Here is a 16,046-nt window from a genome sequence, read left to right on the forward strand (position 1 = left end):
TATGATCAATTTCCAGAAGTCGATCAAGTAACACTTTCCTAGATGCTTCCAGTAGATCCAAACCAGTCTGGATATGATACTTTAGAGAACTTATGCTTTAAAATCTGGGATAGAAACAATAAAAATTACTATCTAATTGCAATTTAATATTTGATATGTGTCATATCTACTTATTTTCCATTGAAAACTATAGGCAAAAGGCATCTTTGGTTTCTAAAGTAACATATTCCTAATTGGCATGGAACTCTATAATTTCTGCACTCTTCTCTTATTTGAAAAGTCAGAAACTTAAGGAATGACACCAATGTTTACAGCATGGGATGTATAATCACTGGTTCTGATGCAACTGCTGTTAGGTTTAAATCAAGAAACTTTCACACAATGCACACAATAATGTCTTTAATTTTAATAAATTCCAAACTTATGTCACCTTACAATAACCTTGTGGCTTAAAATTCTTAGCACAAAGTACTTGCATACGGACATTTTGTAGTCCTTGTAAGATGGAGAGATTGATGCAGAAGCAGAAAATTAGAGAGAAAAATAGAGAGGGGGGGGGGGAGTCGCGGATTACTGTTCATATTATTGCAGTGCAGGTACTGTGGGTTGATATTTAGGTTATTTTGTATGGCTGATATTTTATTATTTTCAAGGGCTAGGATTTAATTTTAATTAGGGCTTCTAAGTTATAAAAGTGTTCTTAAGAATTGTGATTAGATTTACTGAGATTTGAGAATTTTTCCGCAAAGAAAGTTCTTTTACTCTGCCCTAGCCCAGAGGACTTGCCCCTTGTGGTGTTTTGATCTCTATGGCTCCCTCTTTTATCTCTAAATATCTCTAGTAACAAGACGACCTGTTTTTGTGGGTTTATCAAAAGACTATTCCAGAAATATAACTTTAACATAAATAAGAACCACAACAGAGTCAATTTGAAATATAGGAACTTGACCCCATTTTAAGCGTGGCCTGTTTTTCGCTAAACACATTTCAGAAATTAAATACCAAATATTAACTAGTGGAGTTTCTTCACAATAATTATGCTGATGCCTAGAGAGTATCACAGGAAAATTCATGAGGTGGAAAATCATGTCTAAATACAGTTGGAGGCAATTACTGAAAAACAGTTCAGGAAACTGAGAGGAATAGTCACATTATTCATGGCAAAAGGGATGTAATATAGAGGTTTAAAACCATAACTAACCGGGATGCAATTCTTGATGACCTTGAATTATTTAGTTTTCCCGAGATGGCTTATTCAATCTTTCTGAGCAACTCGCTTGAGAAGTCCTTGTTTTGCTCGGCCTGATGAAGTACTTCCAACCACCAAACTGTATGTTGATCTTTTCTGTCTCTAAGTGCGTTAGAAACCTTCAAAAAAAAAAAAACAAACATGATTTAAGATTTTTTTTTTTTTTGATGAGTAAGTTATGGCCCCAGGGGGGAGAAGAAATTCGAACTAGTGACCTTTGCTTCATGAGGCATGGTCCCTAGCTGATCGTACTACCCCTTGGGGTTGACTTTAAATAAACTATAAGAAATAACCATTGACATATAAAATATGATCTATAAAATTCAAACTACCAGGAGGTATGATGATAAATAAAGAAATAGTAAAATCTTGTTTACCATATCTTGAAGTGCCCTTACACAGTATGCTACTCAATGCTCTCTACATGTATCTAATGGCATTATTATATAAATACACCAATATAATTGCCCATAAGTCATGACAAATTCTATCAATTCAACTGTTAAGGAACCTAATGGTAGCTTTCATCATGTCAACATAAGAAAAAGGGTCTTTCATTTTCAGTCCACATTTTTTCATGGTTATCAAAATAAACACCTCTCTAAACTCTGTCTTCTTCCAGGAGAAAGATCAAAGTCTACCATTCTTTTTCCTTTTTCATCCCTGAAAAAAGGAACGTCTTTAAAATTTGATTGATACATTTAGTGATTGTTGACAATTAAAACTTCTCTTATTATGTATCCTTATACGGATTTAGCATATATATAACTGCATACCTTATAAAGAATACAATGACCTTTATTTCAAGGCACAACCCAACAAATAACTACAAGTATATCAAATTATAATTCAAACTTTGAATAGGGCATAGGTATCAAAATGGATGAAATATTGACAAGTCATTTAACTGTATTGATTTCTGTTAAATGTCTTCCAAAACCCTGGGCAAGGACAGGCAGTAGCCATTATTTAATATAAGTATTGACATGGCAAACAACAGTGTCAAGTGTCCACTATTTCAACCTCAACTGCTAGGGTGGTACCAGTATTTAGCCACTGAAAGTACTTCAGGAGGGTAATAGAGAAGAAAAAAACAAGTCATTATATCATCTCATAAAGAATTTGCAGCATAAAGGACTAACTTATTTCTGATCATATGAAAAGCTGTCCCTGTCCAAGTTTAAAATTCACCTTGCATATACTTGATCATTGAACAATAAAAAATATAGATATACCTCATAAGGATCTCGTATAACTTCCATCCACCACCTAGAAACATCAAAAGGACTTGCTTTAAGAAATCGTAGAAGTCCAAATAAGTCGTCCAGTTTGCGTTGTATAGGAGTCCCTGTAATGCACCAACGATGCTTAGCATGTAACCGAAGAGCCATTTCCGTGGCAGCAGCAGCATTGCACTCCACCATTTGAGCCTCATCCAAACAAATCCTCCACCAGAATATTCTGGTCAGAGGAGTTGGAACAACGGGATACCTGCAACAAAATGACCACTCATCTTGAAACATTCTACTCAGAGATCTGTGTCTGAAATCAAAACATTACTGTGTCTATGGAATGGTATAGAAGGAAAAACAAAAGTAACAAATTTTGTACCTTTTTTATTTTTGTTTTTATAAGTAATGTAAATTTTATTCAGACCATAAAAAGGAGTCACCCAAGTGTATAGGAAGTACACAGCTAGGGACCAAAACAATCAAAAACACAAATTACAAGCATCCATCAAATCACTATTGAATTTTGTACTTTGCATCCGAAACTATGAAAACTTGCAATCATCACACCAATCATAATAAATTTTGCAAATTGCACCACATAACTTGATTGACTATTAAAATTAACAATCACTTGCACATGATTGTTAATTTTAACAATCAGTTAGGCTATGGGATGTAATTTGCAATACAATCCATGAAACAAAGTCCAGGCAAGGAAAAATGGTCATTACAAACAAAAGCTAAATTACAGACCTCTTCTGGAATCTCATTAAGCGCCGATCACCTTCATGCCTATCAGAGTCATGTGATAGATCTTCCTTAAGCACATCATATGTGGTTAACACAATGTCTGCACCAACAAGCTCACTGATATCTGCTACAGATGTATTTGAAAGAGGAGTGATTTTCACGCCTTCATAGATACAAGTTTTTAAGGAACCTGGATGTGTATGACTAGGATAATATATAACAAATAACAAGTCAGTTGGTACAGCAGTTTGATGCATCAGAAGAAAAAGAATACAGTAACAAATTCAACAAACCAGCCTGGACATGGGTCCAAATTGAGTTTTTTTTTAATTTCATTGATATGGACTATCTAAAAAAATATGAATTTTTCATCCCAAAAGAAGTGGAAGTAGTTAGTTAATTTAAAGCACATATAGTAACAGCAAGGATGAAATTTGGATCCTATGTGTTTGCAAGTGTGCACAAGAAATATAAATGTTTGTCATTACACTTCTGAGTAATTTTTCACCCATAAACACAATGGTTATGTGTGGCTAAATTTTTTCCTATAATGCCTTCTTCATGGATCTTAGCAAAAACACGATTCTTGGATGACTGGAACACTGGTTAAAGCTATAGTGATAATAATGTCAAAGGCTAAGAAGAGCCAAAATCCCAGTAGATCTTCTATGACATTAATGATTGATTGCAATATAGAGATCAAGAACTAGTTCATTATTACAAATCAACAACCAATCTAATCTAAAAATTAACTCAAATGTACTCTTAAGAGATATTGAGGTTTTGAGGACAGTTTAAGCAGAAAATTATACCGTATAATTTCAGCATGCCATTGGGGCAATATTGGAGCTGGGCAGACTATAAGCGTGGCACCAGTAGCAACAGGAGATTCAGTTGCTTGTATCAGTTCCAAGCACAATGGGCAAATATGTTCCCCATCTCTCACAACTATGTCGGCATTATTTTGTTTCCTTGTGTGCTTTTCGAACTCACCCATTGACCCATTTTCATATCGTTGTCCGTTGGAAATTTCACTTGATTTTAGACGTTTTCTTTTAGGTGAATATCCAACACAATCTGCGTGTTGCCAAGAATCACATATGTGGCACTGCACCCATAATCCTTTATACTTTCGACTCTCACTAATAGCTCCACATATACACTCAACAAGCTCCCTTTTCAATCTCTTAAGATTAATTTTCTGATGCCCAGGAAACTGCACTTCAGTATTAGCAAATATGCCACATTCAGATGCTGACTTCCGATGAGCAAAGATGCAAGCAAGCAATTCAACTGTTTTTCCCAAACCCATCTCATCTGTGGAAGTCATAAGAGTCATAATCATCATGGTCAAATCAATCAGAGCCACATCATATTTGCACACCCTTACTACCCTTACAATTTGAAATTTGCATAATCATAGCCACAATTTTCAGAAGATTTATTATAGCTTTTTGCCATCAATTGAATTATCCAATAGAATGAGGACAGGAAAAAAGAAAAGCAAAAAGAATCATTCTTAAGTGTATTCCTCCCCTTACTTTCATTTCCGGAGGCCAAGACAATTTTACAAATTTTGGAATAAGCACAGGTGAGTTAGGACAAGTCAATATCATAACTAGTTCTCACTCAGGCAGGCCTACATGTCCAAGCTACTTTTCAAGGTTTCTATCACAAATTAAGGCACCAACATGCCACTCTAAACATTTGGGAGGACATTTAGGCCCAAATCAAATTGAAAACTAATTAGAGAAGAACAAGTAGTGACATAATGTGAAACACTTGATTACAAATTATGCATAGAACATAAACAAGTCCACATCAAATGGAACGACATGGAACCAGAATGAAGAATAGAGCCTTACCTTTTCCCTGCTATAATGGACTCATATGCTTCTGCAGCATCAAATTTTTCCTGGTTTCTTTGAACGACATGCAATAGGTCACTCTTCACATCAATTAATTGTTGAACCGTGTCAAAAGATAGCTTCAAATAAGGTTTGTGGAAGCCAGACAAATGGTTTTTCTGTCCAGAAGCATACAAAGATATCAGAATGCATATATAGGGATACAGAATTATAATACCAACTCAAGAATAAATAATGATAATGATGTGCAAGGATATGACAATTAAATAACCAATCATAACAAGCCCACTATAGTAAATTAAGTCTGCAGGTGAATGATATAGATTATAAAATTATCTGCAACAATTATTTTAGCATGGTACGACCTAACACTCCAAAAAAGATGATTAGCAAGAAAATGGGTTGAATAGACAACTAGACACCCTAACTGCAAATTTGATGTATTTTTTTGCAAAACATAATGGTTATTTAATCATGAAGCATACAAGGAAAGATAACAAAAAGGTGGAATGATATAGTTTAAATATTCTTTGTCAATCATAAATAAATAATGCAATCCTATGCATACTTCCAGAATTTCTACAATTTAATGATAGGCTAACAAGAAAAGGCTAATGACCAAAAAGCAGAGCATAAGCCCAACTTCTGCATGAAGTACAAATTCAAGCAATAACGATTAATTACCTGAGCCGCAGAAGTTGCACCATGCCGTTTTGGCAGCTTACTCCGATCAGGTGCAATAATTGGGTTCTCAAAGTTACTCACCAGTTCATCTTTCGGAGGTTCATATGGAGGCACGTTTTCAAGTTCTGCTTTACAAGCAGCAAGAAAAAGTTAGCTTTAATGATTCTTTGTTACCGAGATTCTTCTTGCAACCTCACGTGTTCCACTTCTTTATATTTCTTTCTAATACCCCTTAGGAAAAAATATAAAGAAATGGAAGACCTGAGGAAGCAAGAAGAATCTCGGAAACATAGAATAATTAAAGCTAACTTTATCTTGCTGCTGCTGAAGCAGAACTTGAAAACATGCCTCCATATGAACCTCCAAAAGATGAACTTGTGAGTAACTTTGAGAACCCAATTATTGATTTATGCCTCAGGTCGTGGGTTATGATGTGAACCCACGACCTGAAGCTTGAAGCCCATTTTGACGAAAATACTTTTCAGTAAAAAAAGATTAGAAACCTATTAGAAATAAGTCATGCCATGGAAAACAACACACCCACGAACCATTTACAAATTTAATTGTATGAAGTAACCAACCTCAGTATTAATCCTTGCTTTGGATATGGCATCATCCTTGAGCAACTTCTTCAATACCTGCACAAAGTTCACTAACCATTAGCATCACGAGTTGAAAATCTCTATACACTGCCAATAACCAAAAAACCTCAAAACATAGTCACTTGCCTTACGAAATGGAGAAACTATAAATAAATATAAGAGCTGAGGAAACAAGAAGAATATTGTCAACAAAGAATCATTGATGCAACAAGTTTGTAGCTACTGCTGAAACAGAACATAAAGCAAGATAGTTAGTTCTTGTTAATGCATGCACACGGAAGCGGGAATTAAACTTCTTTTCATTAATAACAAGAGAACCATAGATAACCACAAACACATGAATATGTACCTCGAAGATAACAGCAACAAGAATTGTATCATTCACAAACACATGAATATCTACCTCCAGCTAATGTCCCAACTGTACCTTTCACCTAGTTCAAATAATGTACATTAAAATCATTTTGGCCACAAAAATAATTTCATGAACTTTTCAACACCAGCTTGAAATGTCTAGTTAAAGGAATAAGGTATCATTTGAGTTACCTTTTTTGAACCTTACGCTTTCTCGTATAATAAGGAGGAGGTCTTGCATGTCCTTCGTCAGATGCCTCCGGCCTAGCGTTGTGTCCATGTTTGTGCCCCCCTGTCCCACAAGGAGGTGCCTTAGATATGCGTTTTGGCCGACCTTCTGCCGCTGCAGCTAACCCAACAGGCTGCTCAGGCTGAACATGGGGTGGGCCAATGGATGTACTGTGGGAAGGTGGGTCCTGTTGCAAGTCAGGAGGGGTTTGATCAAGACCCAGGTCAAATGATGGAATAGGTGATAGCTCAGGAAATGACCGTGGGGTGGGTGGACGCATGTCAGACCCAGGACAGGCATGTGGGGTGGGTGGAGGGATGGTGGGACTAGGGGACTCATGTGGGGTGGGTGGAGGGATGGTGGGACTAGGGGACTCATGTGGAGTGCCTAAAGGGATGGTAGGGGTAGGGGATGGATGTGAGGTGGGTGAAGGGATGGTGGGGCTAACGGATGGATGTGGGGTGGGTGAAGGGATGGTGGGGCTAAGGGATGGATGTGCGGTGGATGGAGAGGGATCGAGGGTAGGGACAACCTGAGGGGTAGCAACAGGTGGACGAGAGCAACGTCCGGCAGGAGCTGTGCTCGTGCTTGGGCTCTCAGTAGTGCTTGGCCTCTGAGTAGGCGCTGCCGCAGGAGTAGCTGCCTCCTCGTTCGGGGCCTCAGGTTCTCGAGATCGTACACGGCCAATCTCATGCACTGCCTCCAGCACATTAATAATGTCATTGTGCTCCTCCGTGCCCACTGGGTGACGGCGCATCATACGGACATATCCTTCAATCTGCACATGGAAAAACCAAGTATATTAATAATGCAATATCAAAATGAAGAAAGCCAATCAATAGTATAATAAAGGTTGGTTCCAAATTGATACGGCAACTAATAATTGGAAATTATAGGGACACCAAGTGTTACATTGGACTAAATTGAAATTAACTTTTGTATTAAAGATGTAGTTGGCGGATATCGTCTTTTGAAAAATGCAAATTGCCAATGCCAAATGAGGAAAAAAATTAAAAATAATAAAAATGGAAAGATGAATGTATACCATAACTCTAAAGGCTGAAATACGAGATATGACCTTAGAGCATCCCAAATTAGATTTGTATATTCCCAAAGTTCTCTATAAGGTAAATCAACTTCGATTGTCTATAAGCAATCTTAAGCAGACAACAATTTAAAAGGGAGGTTTGATGGTAAGCAAACATTGGACCACATAAGAAGAGTTCTCTAAACAGTGGTAAACTAAGTAACAAGTACGGTAAGATGTAGAACACATGGAGAAGTTACCATTAGAATGAATCTAGCACCAGGGATATTGATAAACCTTCGAGTTATCCTTGTGAACCAATCGAAGTACTCGTGCTGTAGAGGCATATCACCAAGCACTGCTTGACAACGCCGTTGAAGGCGATGACCCCAGTCCGTGAGATGCATAGCATGTCTCCGCATCCAATCAACACCCATCTTCCCCCTCAAATCAATTGCATGAAGCACCGGGTCCGTATTAACATGGCGGGGAATTTCTTGGATCATCCCAAATTGCCAAACGACACGATCCGGTATATGTTTCTCTACTAGATGGAAACATACAAGCGGCACGATTGCCGTCCACACTGCCCTCCCTGCAACGCACCACGGCGGAAGGTTCTCGTATTCATCTTCATATGGCTGCCACACCACCTACAACAGCCCAAAAACAAATATGCAACACATTAGGCAACTATCTTTCTATTTAAAAGTTCAGCAAATATATATCTTGTTCTTGAACATGTTGAACAAAGCATTTTCATACCTGGTTTGGCAACATTAAAGCTATTTGCTCCCGATACCTGTCCCTGAAGACCTGGGCGAGCCTATTTTTCTTGTTTGGGACCCACACCCACCTACAATCAAGAACAGGGAATCAATATCTACAACTTCCCAAGTAAGATAATATTATGATTAAAACTATAATGTAATCAGATATAACTACTAATAGAATCTTATAGAAATTTCCTCAATTAATAATATCACTAGAATGAAAAAAGTCCTTATAAAAACAAAGCACATACAAGCCATATGACAATGACAAAATTAGAGTATATTAACATAATCATATATATTGAAACTCTGTTTAACATTTTTAAATGTTGACATAAATGATTCGTACAACCCTTTTAAATAAAAATAAAAAATTTATATTTTAAGTTACATGATTGTAAGCTTAGGTAATGATCACATATTGTAAATGAAGTTACTAAGGTACAGACTTACTTAAGGGACAGTGGACCACGCACTGGAGGACCATAAGCACCCACTGGTGGGCCACGCTCAACTGCCGGGCACAAATAGGGGAATCTGGCCCACGCCCAATACTGGACCAACAATAAACACCCACCAATCTGACTAGCTTTCTTATCGCTTGCCCTGCATAACTGTCGGTACAACCATGCAAGGCAAGCACTTCCCCAACTATACCTTCGTGGGTTGCGAAGGTCTTCCAACTGCTGCACCCACATTAGATGCACCCTATCACCGGATTTGTCCATGAAGATTGTGTCCCCCAATAGCGCTAAGATGTAGCATCGTGCGTACCTATGCACTTCATCGTCTTCAACATTAGGCGGCAGTGGATGGGCAACTTGCTCCAAAAGCCGTTTGATGAGAATCCTTTGGCCAGCACATTCCAGATGGTCTTCATTGGTAGGTCGAAAGCCAAGGTACTCATCACACACATTCTCCCATTCTTTTTGTGTGCTCCCTGTTACAGCGTCACCATCAACAGGAAGTCCAAGAAGAACCTCCACATCCTGAAGTGTGATGGTGACCTCACCATGCGGCATGTGGAATGTGTGAGTCTCGGGCCGCCATCGCTCCACTAAGGCCGTTATCAGGCCATGATCAATCTCTCTACCCGGAGTCCTGAGAAGTCCCTCCAAACCAAGTGCCTTAATGATGTCAATGACTCGATCGTCCACCATTGGCTCTCGATTCGAGAACTCTTCACTACGGGCACGACATTTAAGGGACCCTGGATCCTGCACAAAACATAACCATGGATTAACATATGACAGCAAGTTGAGTGCAATAGAAGTTGTTTATAGTATTTATAACACCCACCATGGATTAACATGTGGGGTGGATTAACATACAACTTATAAACATACAACTTATTATTAATTTCTAAAAGCTAGTTAATGACTTGATGCTAACTAAGAAAATTACACTTTAAAAATATTTAGGTCATAAAATCTCTTATTGGCATCAATGTTAAACATTCGTTTTTTCTAAATAAACATGTAATATTCATAGAAAGAAAAGACTTAGAAACAAATCACAGGGGGAGGGAATTAATCCCTTCTCTATCTTGTGATTTAAAACGAAAATTTAGTGAGGAAGAGATAGTGTTAAATCTCTCATTTGGCTCCATTTTATGGGCAAAAACACTAGCCTTCCTAAAAATATGATTTATAAACCCACAAAAAAAAAAAAAAAAGAGATAGATATTACAAGGATCCCCCTAATCAATATATATATAAAAGCAGAGACCTCATGCGAGAGTGCATGAGGTTCTACCATGTGGCGTTCTATATGAGTTCTTTGCAATCCTCTTTATTATGAAATGATTTTTTCCAACCTTAAAAATTAAAACACTGAAGCTTTTATGTTTAGCACTTATTGCTTCATCAAAAATCAATTCAGTTCTTCCTCTCTTCTAACTCTTCACTTCTTTCCATTACAAAAACAAAGACTCTTCACTGATTCCGGACAACCAAAAAAAAAAAAAAAAAACTTTATTTCACCGTTCAAATTTAAATGCACACTATGGATAAGCACCTGACCAAGCTTTGCACTATTACACCTTTATAATAATATTATACTTCCAAGTAATTTCTGTTGAGATCAAACCCATCTTAAATTTTTTAAATTTCATTCATTCTCTTTCTTAACTCTTCATTTCTTTCTGAGTCTCTTAACTCTTCACTTCTTCTAGCAAAAACAAAAACAAAAACAAAAACTCCTTCACTTCCCCTTTCAATTAAATGCACACTATGTACCTGTTTCTTTTGAAGATTATATATTGATAGATCAACGATTCCTCTATGAGTTCATGGACAAAAGCTCCTTTCTTAGTGGTTTGCAATGTTTGAGGGAAGACAGGCTCAGGGAGATTTATGCTTCAACTTTACCTATTTTGGCCGGGGAACTAAAGTCATTAAACCCAAGGAGAAAAAGCCACCAGCCCCTAATTTATCAAACCCTTCTTCAGTATCTAAGAGGTACAAAATACTAATAGTCAATTTGTTCATTCTTTGTTGTTGTTTGGTAATGGGTTTTTGATAATCAAACTAGATGGTGGTTTGTTTCTTTTCATTTGAACTGTTAACTGGTTGAGATTTTTACTGAGCCACACCGTTTTTGTAATTTATGATTTGGGTTTTGGTGAATGATTTAAATATGTTACATGAGGATGTGATTAAGACAATTAGTTGAATTGGGTACTATTTAGACCCTAAGGCAAAGACAGGTTGAGTAAATAATCTGGTTTTGTTGGGCAGGTAGAAAGATCAATGAGGAAGAAGCTTAATCAATAAATCAAGCTCCTCTATGCCACATGTAATCGGAGCACAAACTCATGTATCTGTATGGATTGGGTCACATTCAAAGCGCCAATGGAGGGAAAACTTTTGTGGGATTTGAAGTGTAAAGAGCCCAAGAGTAATTATATATTTTATTTTGAATCCAAAGTGTTTGATAAAATGCTTGACAGAAAATTTATAATTTTTATTTGGTTGTATGATGTAGCAGCCTATATAATTGACATGAGTGAAACAAATTAAATTAGCTACGGGTAAGAAAGTTGTTATTATTTTTAGGTGAACAATTTTCTTTTACCTATTGAGGGGTTAAGTATTATTTGGTTGCAAAGTTTTAAAATAATCACCATAATCTACACACATTCTATGTCCTACTAAATGGTAGAAACTCAATTGTTAAAAATAAGCACAAAAAAAGAAACAATAGAATAGTAAAGGTACAAATTAAGAACTAAGTGGGCAGAAGATTAATTATGTGGTGTCTCCATTATTTGAAGGTTAGCCTAGAATCTATATAAATAAAAAATTGTTAAATATATTATACGGGTACACCTTTGTTAAAAAATTGTTAAATATGTTGAATCATGTCTACCTCAACCATCATTGAAACTACTTGCTTTATTTATTTATTTATTGGTCAAGTATCATGTACAACTGTCCGCAAGAGCCTTGACAATATCAAAGTGTGTTTGTTGCTTCGCCTAGACATGAATGCAACCTTAGCACTGCTATAGTTAAAATATTATTGAAGATGCTTCATAAGATCAATGCCTTAGTTAGACATTTCGTATGACAAGGGATAGGTTGAAGGAGCTTGATATGCATAATGTATGCTTGCAATTAATTGGTTTACAATCAATTGATGGTTTGCAACAAAATATGCCTACATTCTCCGAAGTTTCTACTATAATTGTAGGTGATTTTAGCAATGAAAATATCCACCATTTATGCTATAATATATGTACAAAAATTTCAAAAACCATTTTACATAAAAGCTTATAGCATTATCCGCGCAACGCGCGGGCAACCTTCTAGTTAAAATACAAATAACCTATTTTCGACTAAAACAAATATTTTTAAATTTTAAATTCATTTAATTAAAACCAAACTAAAGTCCAGGTTCAAAAAACGAAATTCACCACACACAAAAAAAAGTGAAATCTTTAGTGGTGTGTTTTACCTGCCCATTCCAAATGGCTTCTGATCGATGGTTGGGCTGCAACGTCAACACTGACCTGTCAATGGGGCCAGGCTGCGCATGGTTAATCTGTCCAGCATTTGCAGCAGCCATACTGCACAAAAATGATAAGCAATTACCACATACTAGACATTATTGAAAACAAAACAAAAACAACCTAAAAAATATTGTCAATAATAATACATAATGAAACAAGGTATGCATTTGATGTTACATCTAACTTTTTCTTTTATATAGGTTATTTGAACAAACCTCTAACAAAACCACAAAATACAAATAATTATTACTTTCAAGTTGCATCCATCTAATAGGTCAAAAATAGAGCACAAAGGAACAATCTCTGTCCCAAAGCTTTAATTAAGCAACTTGTTGTTGTGTATGTATTGCATGGTTTGCAGAGTGCATATGAGAGAGAGAGAGAGAGAGAGAGAGAGAGAGAGAGAGAGAGAGAGAGAGAGTGTTCAATAATTTGAATAACTGATTATTGACAATTATATGGCATTAGATTTTTTATTTATTACAATATGCAAAATACGAGAAATAATTTTAAAAAAGAATTCAATATGCAAAATAATTTAGTTTAGTTATCTAAAAGAATTCAATATTCAAAATGCTAAAGCAATATTTACGTTTGAAAGAATAAGGAATAACATTGAATGCACCACCTCCTTGGAAATTTGCAACTGTAACTACCTGCATGTTTATGCTTTTATGTTTGAAAGTTTAACTAAAAAGCTAGGCAGTAACTAAGATGCCGTTCTGCCAAGGCTTGTCATGGACATTTATAATTCATTCACTAAAAAGTGGTAGGGCACAACATGGAATAAAGGGAAACAAAAAGAAATTAAGAAATAAAAAAGAAGGCGGCATTTCTAAAAGACGATATTATTGCAAAGAAAGTATTATAATAAATTGACAATTGAAAATATGTATCTTTGTTTCATTTCCTAGGGGAAAGAATCCCATGTGCATGTTGCCATGTTGTTAGATATAGGAACAGGTTGTTTCAACCGGAAGTGATCTAACTAAACTATATCTACAATAATCTATGCAATTAGTTCTGTGTGAAACTATTAGCACATGCTGAAAAGACCAAAGGGGGGGAATCAAACTTTTTCAAATGGGATTTTAATAATGACATTGTACAAGACAGATACCACATATAAAAAATATATGTGGTGGGAGGCAGAAAAGACTTAATGACAAGGCCAAGGGTATTGATGGGAAAGCTCTGTAAGGGTATTGATGCAGGAATAAGATAGGTTTTTTAAGGCTGCACTATTTATTTGCGTTTTGATGGGAAGGCTCCCTCAACCAAAAAAAGAATCTGATACAAGGAAATAAACTTTGTTCTTATGACTTAATTTACGTTTTCAAAATAATTTACGTTTCCATCTAAAAATGGAGAAAGTAATATTTTCCTCAAAACAATCTAATTTTGGTCAAGTGATGGTTTCAAAAACGACTGCTGTATTAGATATTAGGAATTTAGGGGACATGTATTCCTAGTCACTTCTCATAGTCACCAATGTATGCTTCCTATATAGGAATTGGTGACTTTTTTTTTGGATGAAATTTCAAATTGAGCTCAAGTTTTGGGCTTTTGAATAGTGGTCTAGCTAAGTACATATCTTCTATGGATTTATATTTTTGGATATTAATAGGTTCCATGTTGTTAGTCCCCCATTAATAGGTAAGGAAGTAGAATCACTGGACTAATGGGCTTTGTTAATCTTTGTTTTTTTTCAGATTGATCCACGCCATCGTTATGGACACAATTTACACTTCTACTATGATGTCTGGTCTGATAGCAAGAGCACCCAATCTTTCTTCTACTGGTACTCATGAAAATTAACTTTTTCTTTCTTGGTATAATTGCTTTTGATTTAGCCTTATCCTTCTTTATCACTGATTTCTAACTTTATTTTTCTCCTCCTCTGAAACTGAAGGTTGGATGTTGGTGATGGTAAAGACCTAAATCTTGAAAGGTGCCTAAGGACTGTTCTACAACATCAATGCATCGCGTATCTTGGACCAGTAAGTATTACTAATCATACCATCTGTTACTGCATTCCAATAATACACCTCCTCTCCATTTTAAATGTGTTCATTTCATGGTTTAGATTAAATATTACAAATTTAAGTGTATCCACTGCAACATCATTTAAAATTTTAAGTAACATGGCTCTTTATACATTAGATCCAAAAAATAATATCTTAACTGTGAAATGGACCCCCTCCAATCTTGTTTCTTCATCAAATTTGTTGTGTTGAATTTACATGCACACACTCCCATAAGCATCTTTGCAACCTAGATAAGTGCCTAGATAGATAACTAAGTGGCTTCTTATGAATGTGGATAAGTGCATATATTTCACTATTTCACTGTTATAACTTTACATTCTCTGTCGTTTGGTATTACAGAAAGAGAGGGAAGCATATGAAGTAATTGTAGAGAGTGGAAAGCTTTTATACAGGCAAACAGGGATGCTTATTAACACAGTTGAGGGTTCTAAGTGGATTTTTGTGCTCAGCACATCAAGGGCTTTGTATGTGGGTCAGAAGAAGAAAGGTGTTTTTCAGCACTCAAGTTTTCTATCGGGAGGTGCTACATCAGCAGCAGGGAGATTAGTTGCCCATGATGGGGTTCTTGACGTACTATCTATAACATAGCATAGACACAATTATTGATTTTTCATCATGTTGCAGTTCAATTTCTAAGCCAAATGCATCTCTCTCTCTCTCTCACACACGCACACACACGAACACACCAGCATCTTATATATTGGTCTGTCAAACAGAAATTTGGATTTTTAAGTGCTTTGCTTATTAATTTGTCTTATTTCATTTCTAAGTGTTTATCTGCACAGCAGTACATTCTACATTTCTTATGGTCTTTCTAAAACCTACCAAAGATGAATCTGAAGCATCTGTGTTATCTGCAATCAAATACCCAAATTCATCCCCTTCAAAGCCACACCACATGTCATGCCATTTTTTTGTCCTCCTTCATCACAATAATATACTCAAACAAAAAAAATAAAAAATACTGATGTTATCTAAAATTCATCCCCGAAATTTGTCTTAATTCGAACATAAAATTCGAATCTAAAAAAGTAAGTAACTGAGAAATGGCATACTTGAAAAATGGGAAGGAATTGAAGCAACAATCTGGGAATGAAGAAGAATGCTTCTTATACAAAAAAAAAAAAAAAAAAAAAAAAAAAAAAAAAAAAAACAAACAAACAAACAAACAAGAGAGTGACTGAGACTGCACCTTTTGTTTCAGATACCGCGTAGGTG

The 16,046-nt window shown here is 36.0% G+C and overlaps 3 protein-coding genes and 1 long non-coding RNA gene across 4 annotated transcripts; 1 reads left to right on the top strand and 3 right to left on the bottom strand.

Annotated features, from left to right (window-relative positions):
• On the bottom strand, positions 1-5,497 carry LOC115955392 (E3 ubiquitin-protein ligase SHPRH-like). The gene is made up of 6 exons (XM_031073505.1): positions 5,097-5,497; positions 4,044-4,548; positions 3,235-3,435; positions 2,485-2,740; positions 1,202-1,368; positions 1-104 (listed from the first exon to the last, which is right to left on the bottom strand). The coding sequence occupies exons 2-5, from the start codon at positions 4,541-4,543 to the stop codon at positions 1,252-1,254; spliced, it is 1,074 nt and encodes a 357-aa protein (XP_030929365.1). The 5' UTR covers positions 4,544-4,548; positions 5,097-5,497; the 3' UTR covers positions 1-104; positions 1,202-1,251.
• Positions 5,498-6,516: 1,019 nt separating this feature from the next.
• LOC115955395 lies at positions 6,517-6,999 on the bottom strand. Its single transcript, XR_004084131.1, has 3 exons — positions 6,932-6,999; positions 6,735-6,819; positions 6,517-6,607 (listed from the first exon to the last, which is right to left on the bottom strand). It is a non-coding gene; the product is annotated as an uncharacterized LOC115955395 (long non-coding RNA).
• Positions 7,000-7,003: 4 nt separating this feature from the next.
• LOC115956118 (serine/threonine-protein phosphatase 7 long form homolog) lies at positions 7,004-16,046 on the bottom strand. The gene is made up of 7 exons (XM_031074593.1): positions 16,021-16,046; positions 12,726-12,837; positions 9,222-9,985; positions 8,761-8,851; positions 8,256-8,648; positions 7,094-7,746; positions 7,004-7,031 (listed from the first exon to the last, which is right to left on the bottom strand). Exons 2-7 carry the CDS (start codon positions 12,834-12,836, stop codon positions 7,004-7,006), a joined length of 2,040 nt encoding a protein of 679 aa, XP_030930453.1. The 5' UTR covers position 12,837; positions 16,021-16,046.
• Positions 14,145-15,416, top strand: LOC115956120 (IQ domain-containing protein IQM5-like). The gene is made up of 4 exons (XM_031074594.1): positions 14,145-14,153; positions 14,493-14,581; positions 14,693-14,780; positions 15,168-15,416. Exons 1-4 carry the CDS (start codon positions 14,145-14,147, stop codon positions 15,414-15,416), a joined length of 435 nt encoding a protein of 144 aa, XP_030930454.1.

The sequence above is a fragment of the Quercus lobata genome, chromosome 8 (genome assembly GCF_001633185.2).
Source record: "Quercus lobata isolate SW786 chromosome 8, ValleyOak3.0 Primary Assembly, whole genome shotgun sequence".
NCBI lineage: Eukaryota > Viridiplantae > Streptophyta > Magnoliopsida > Fagales > Fagaceae > Quercus > Quercus lobata.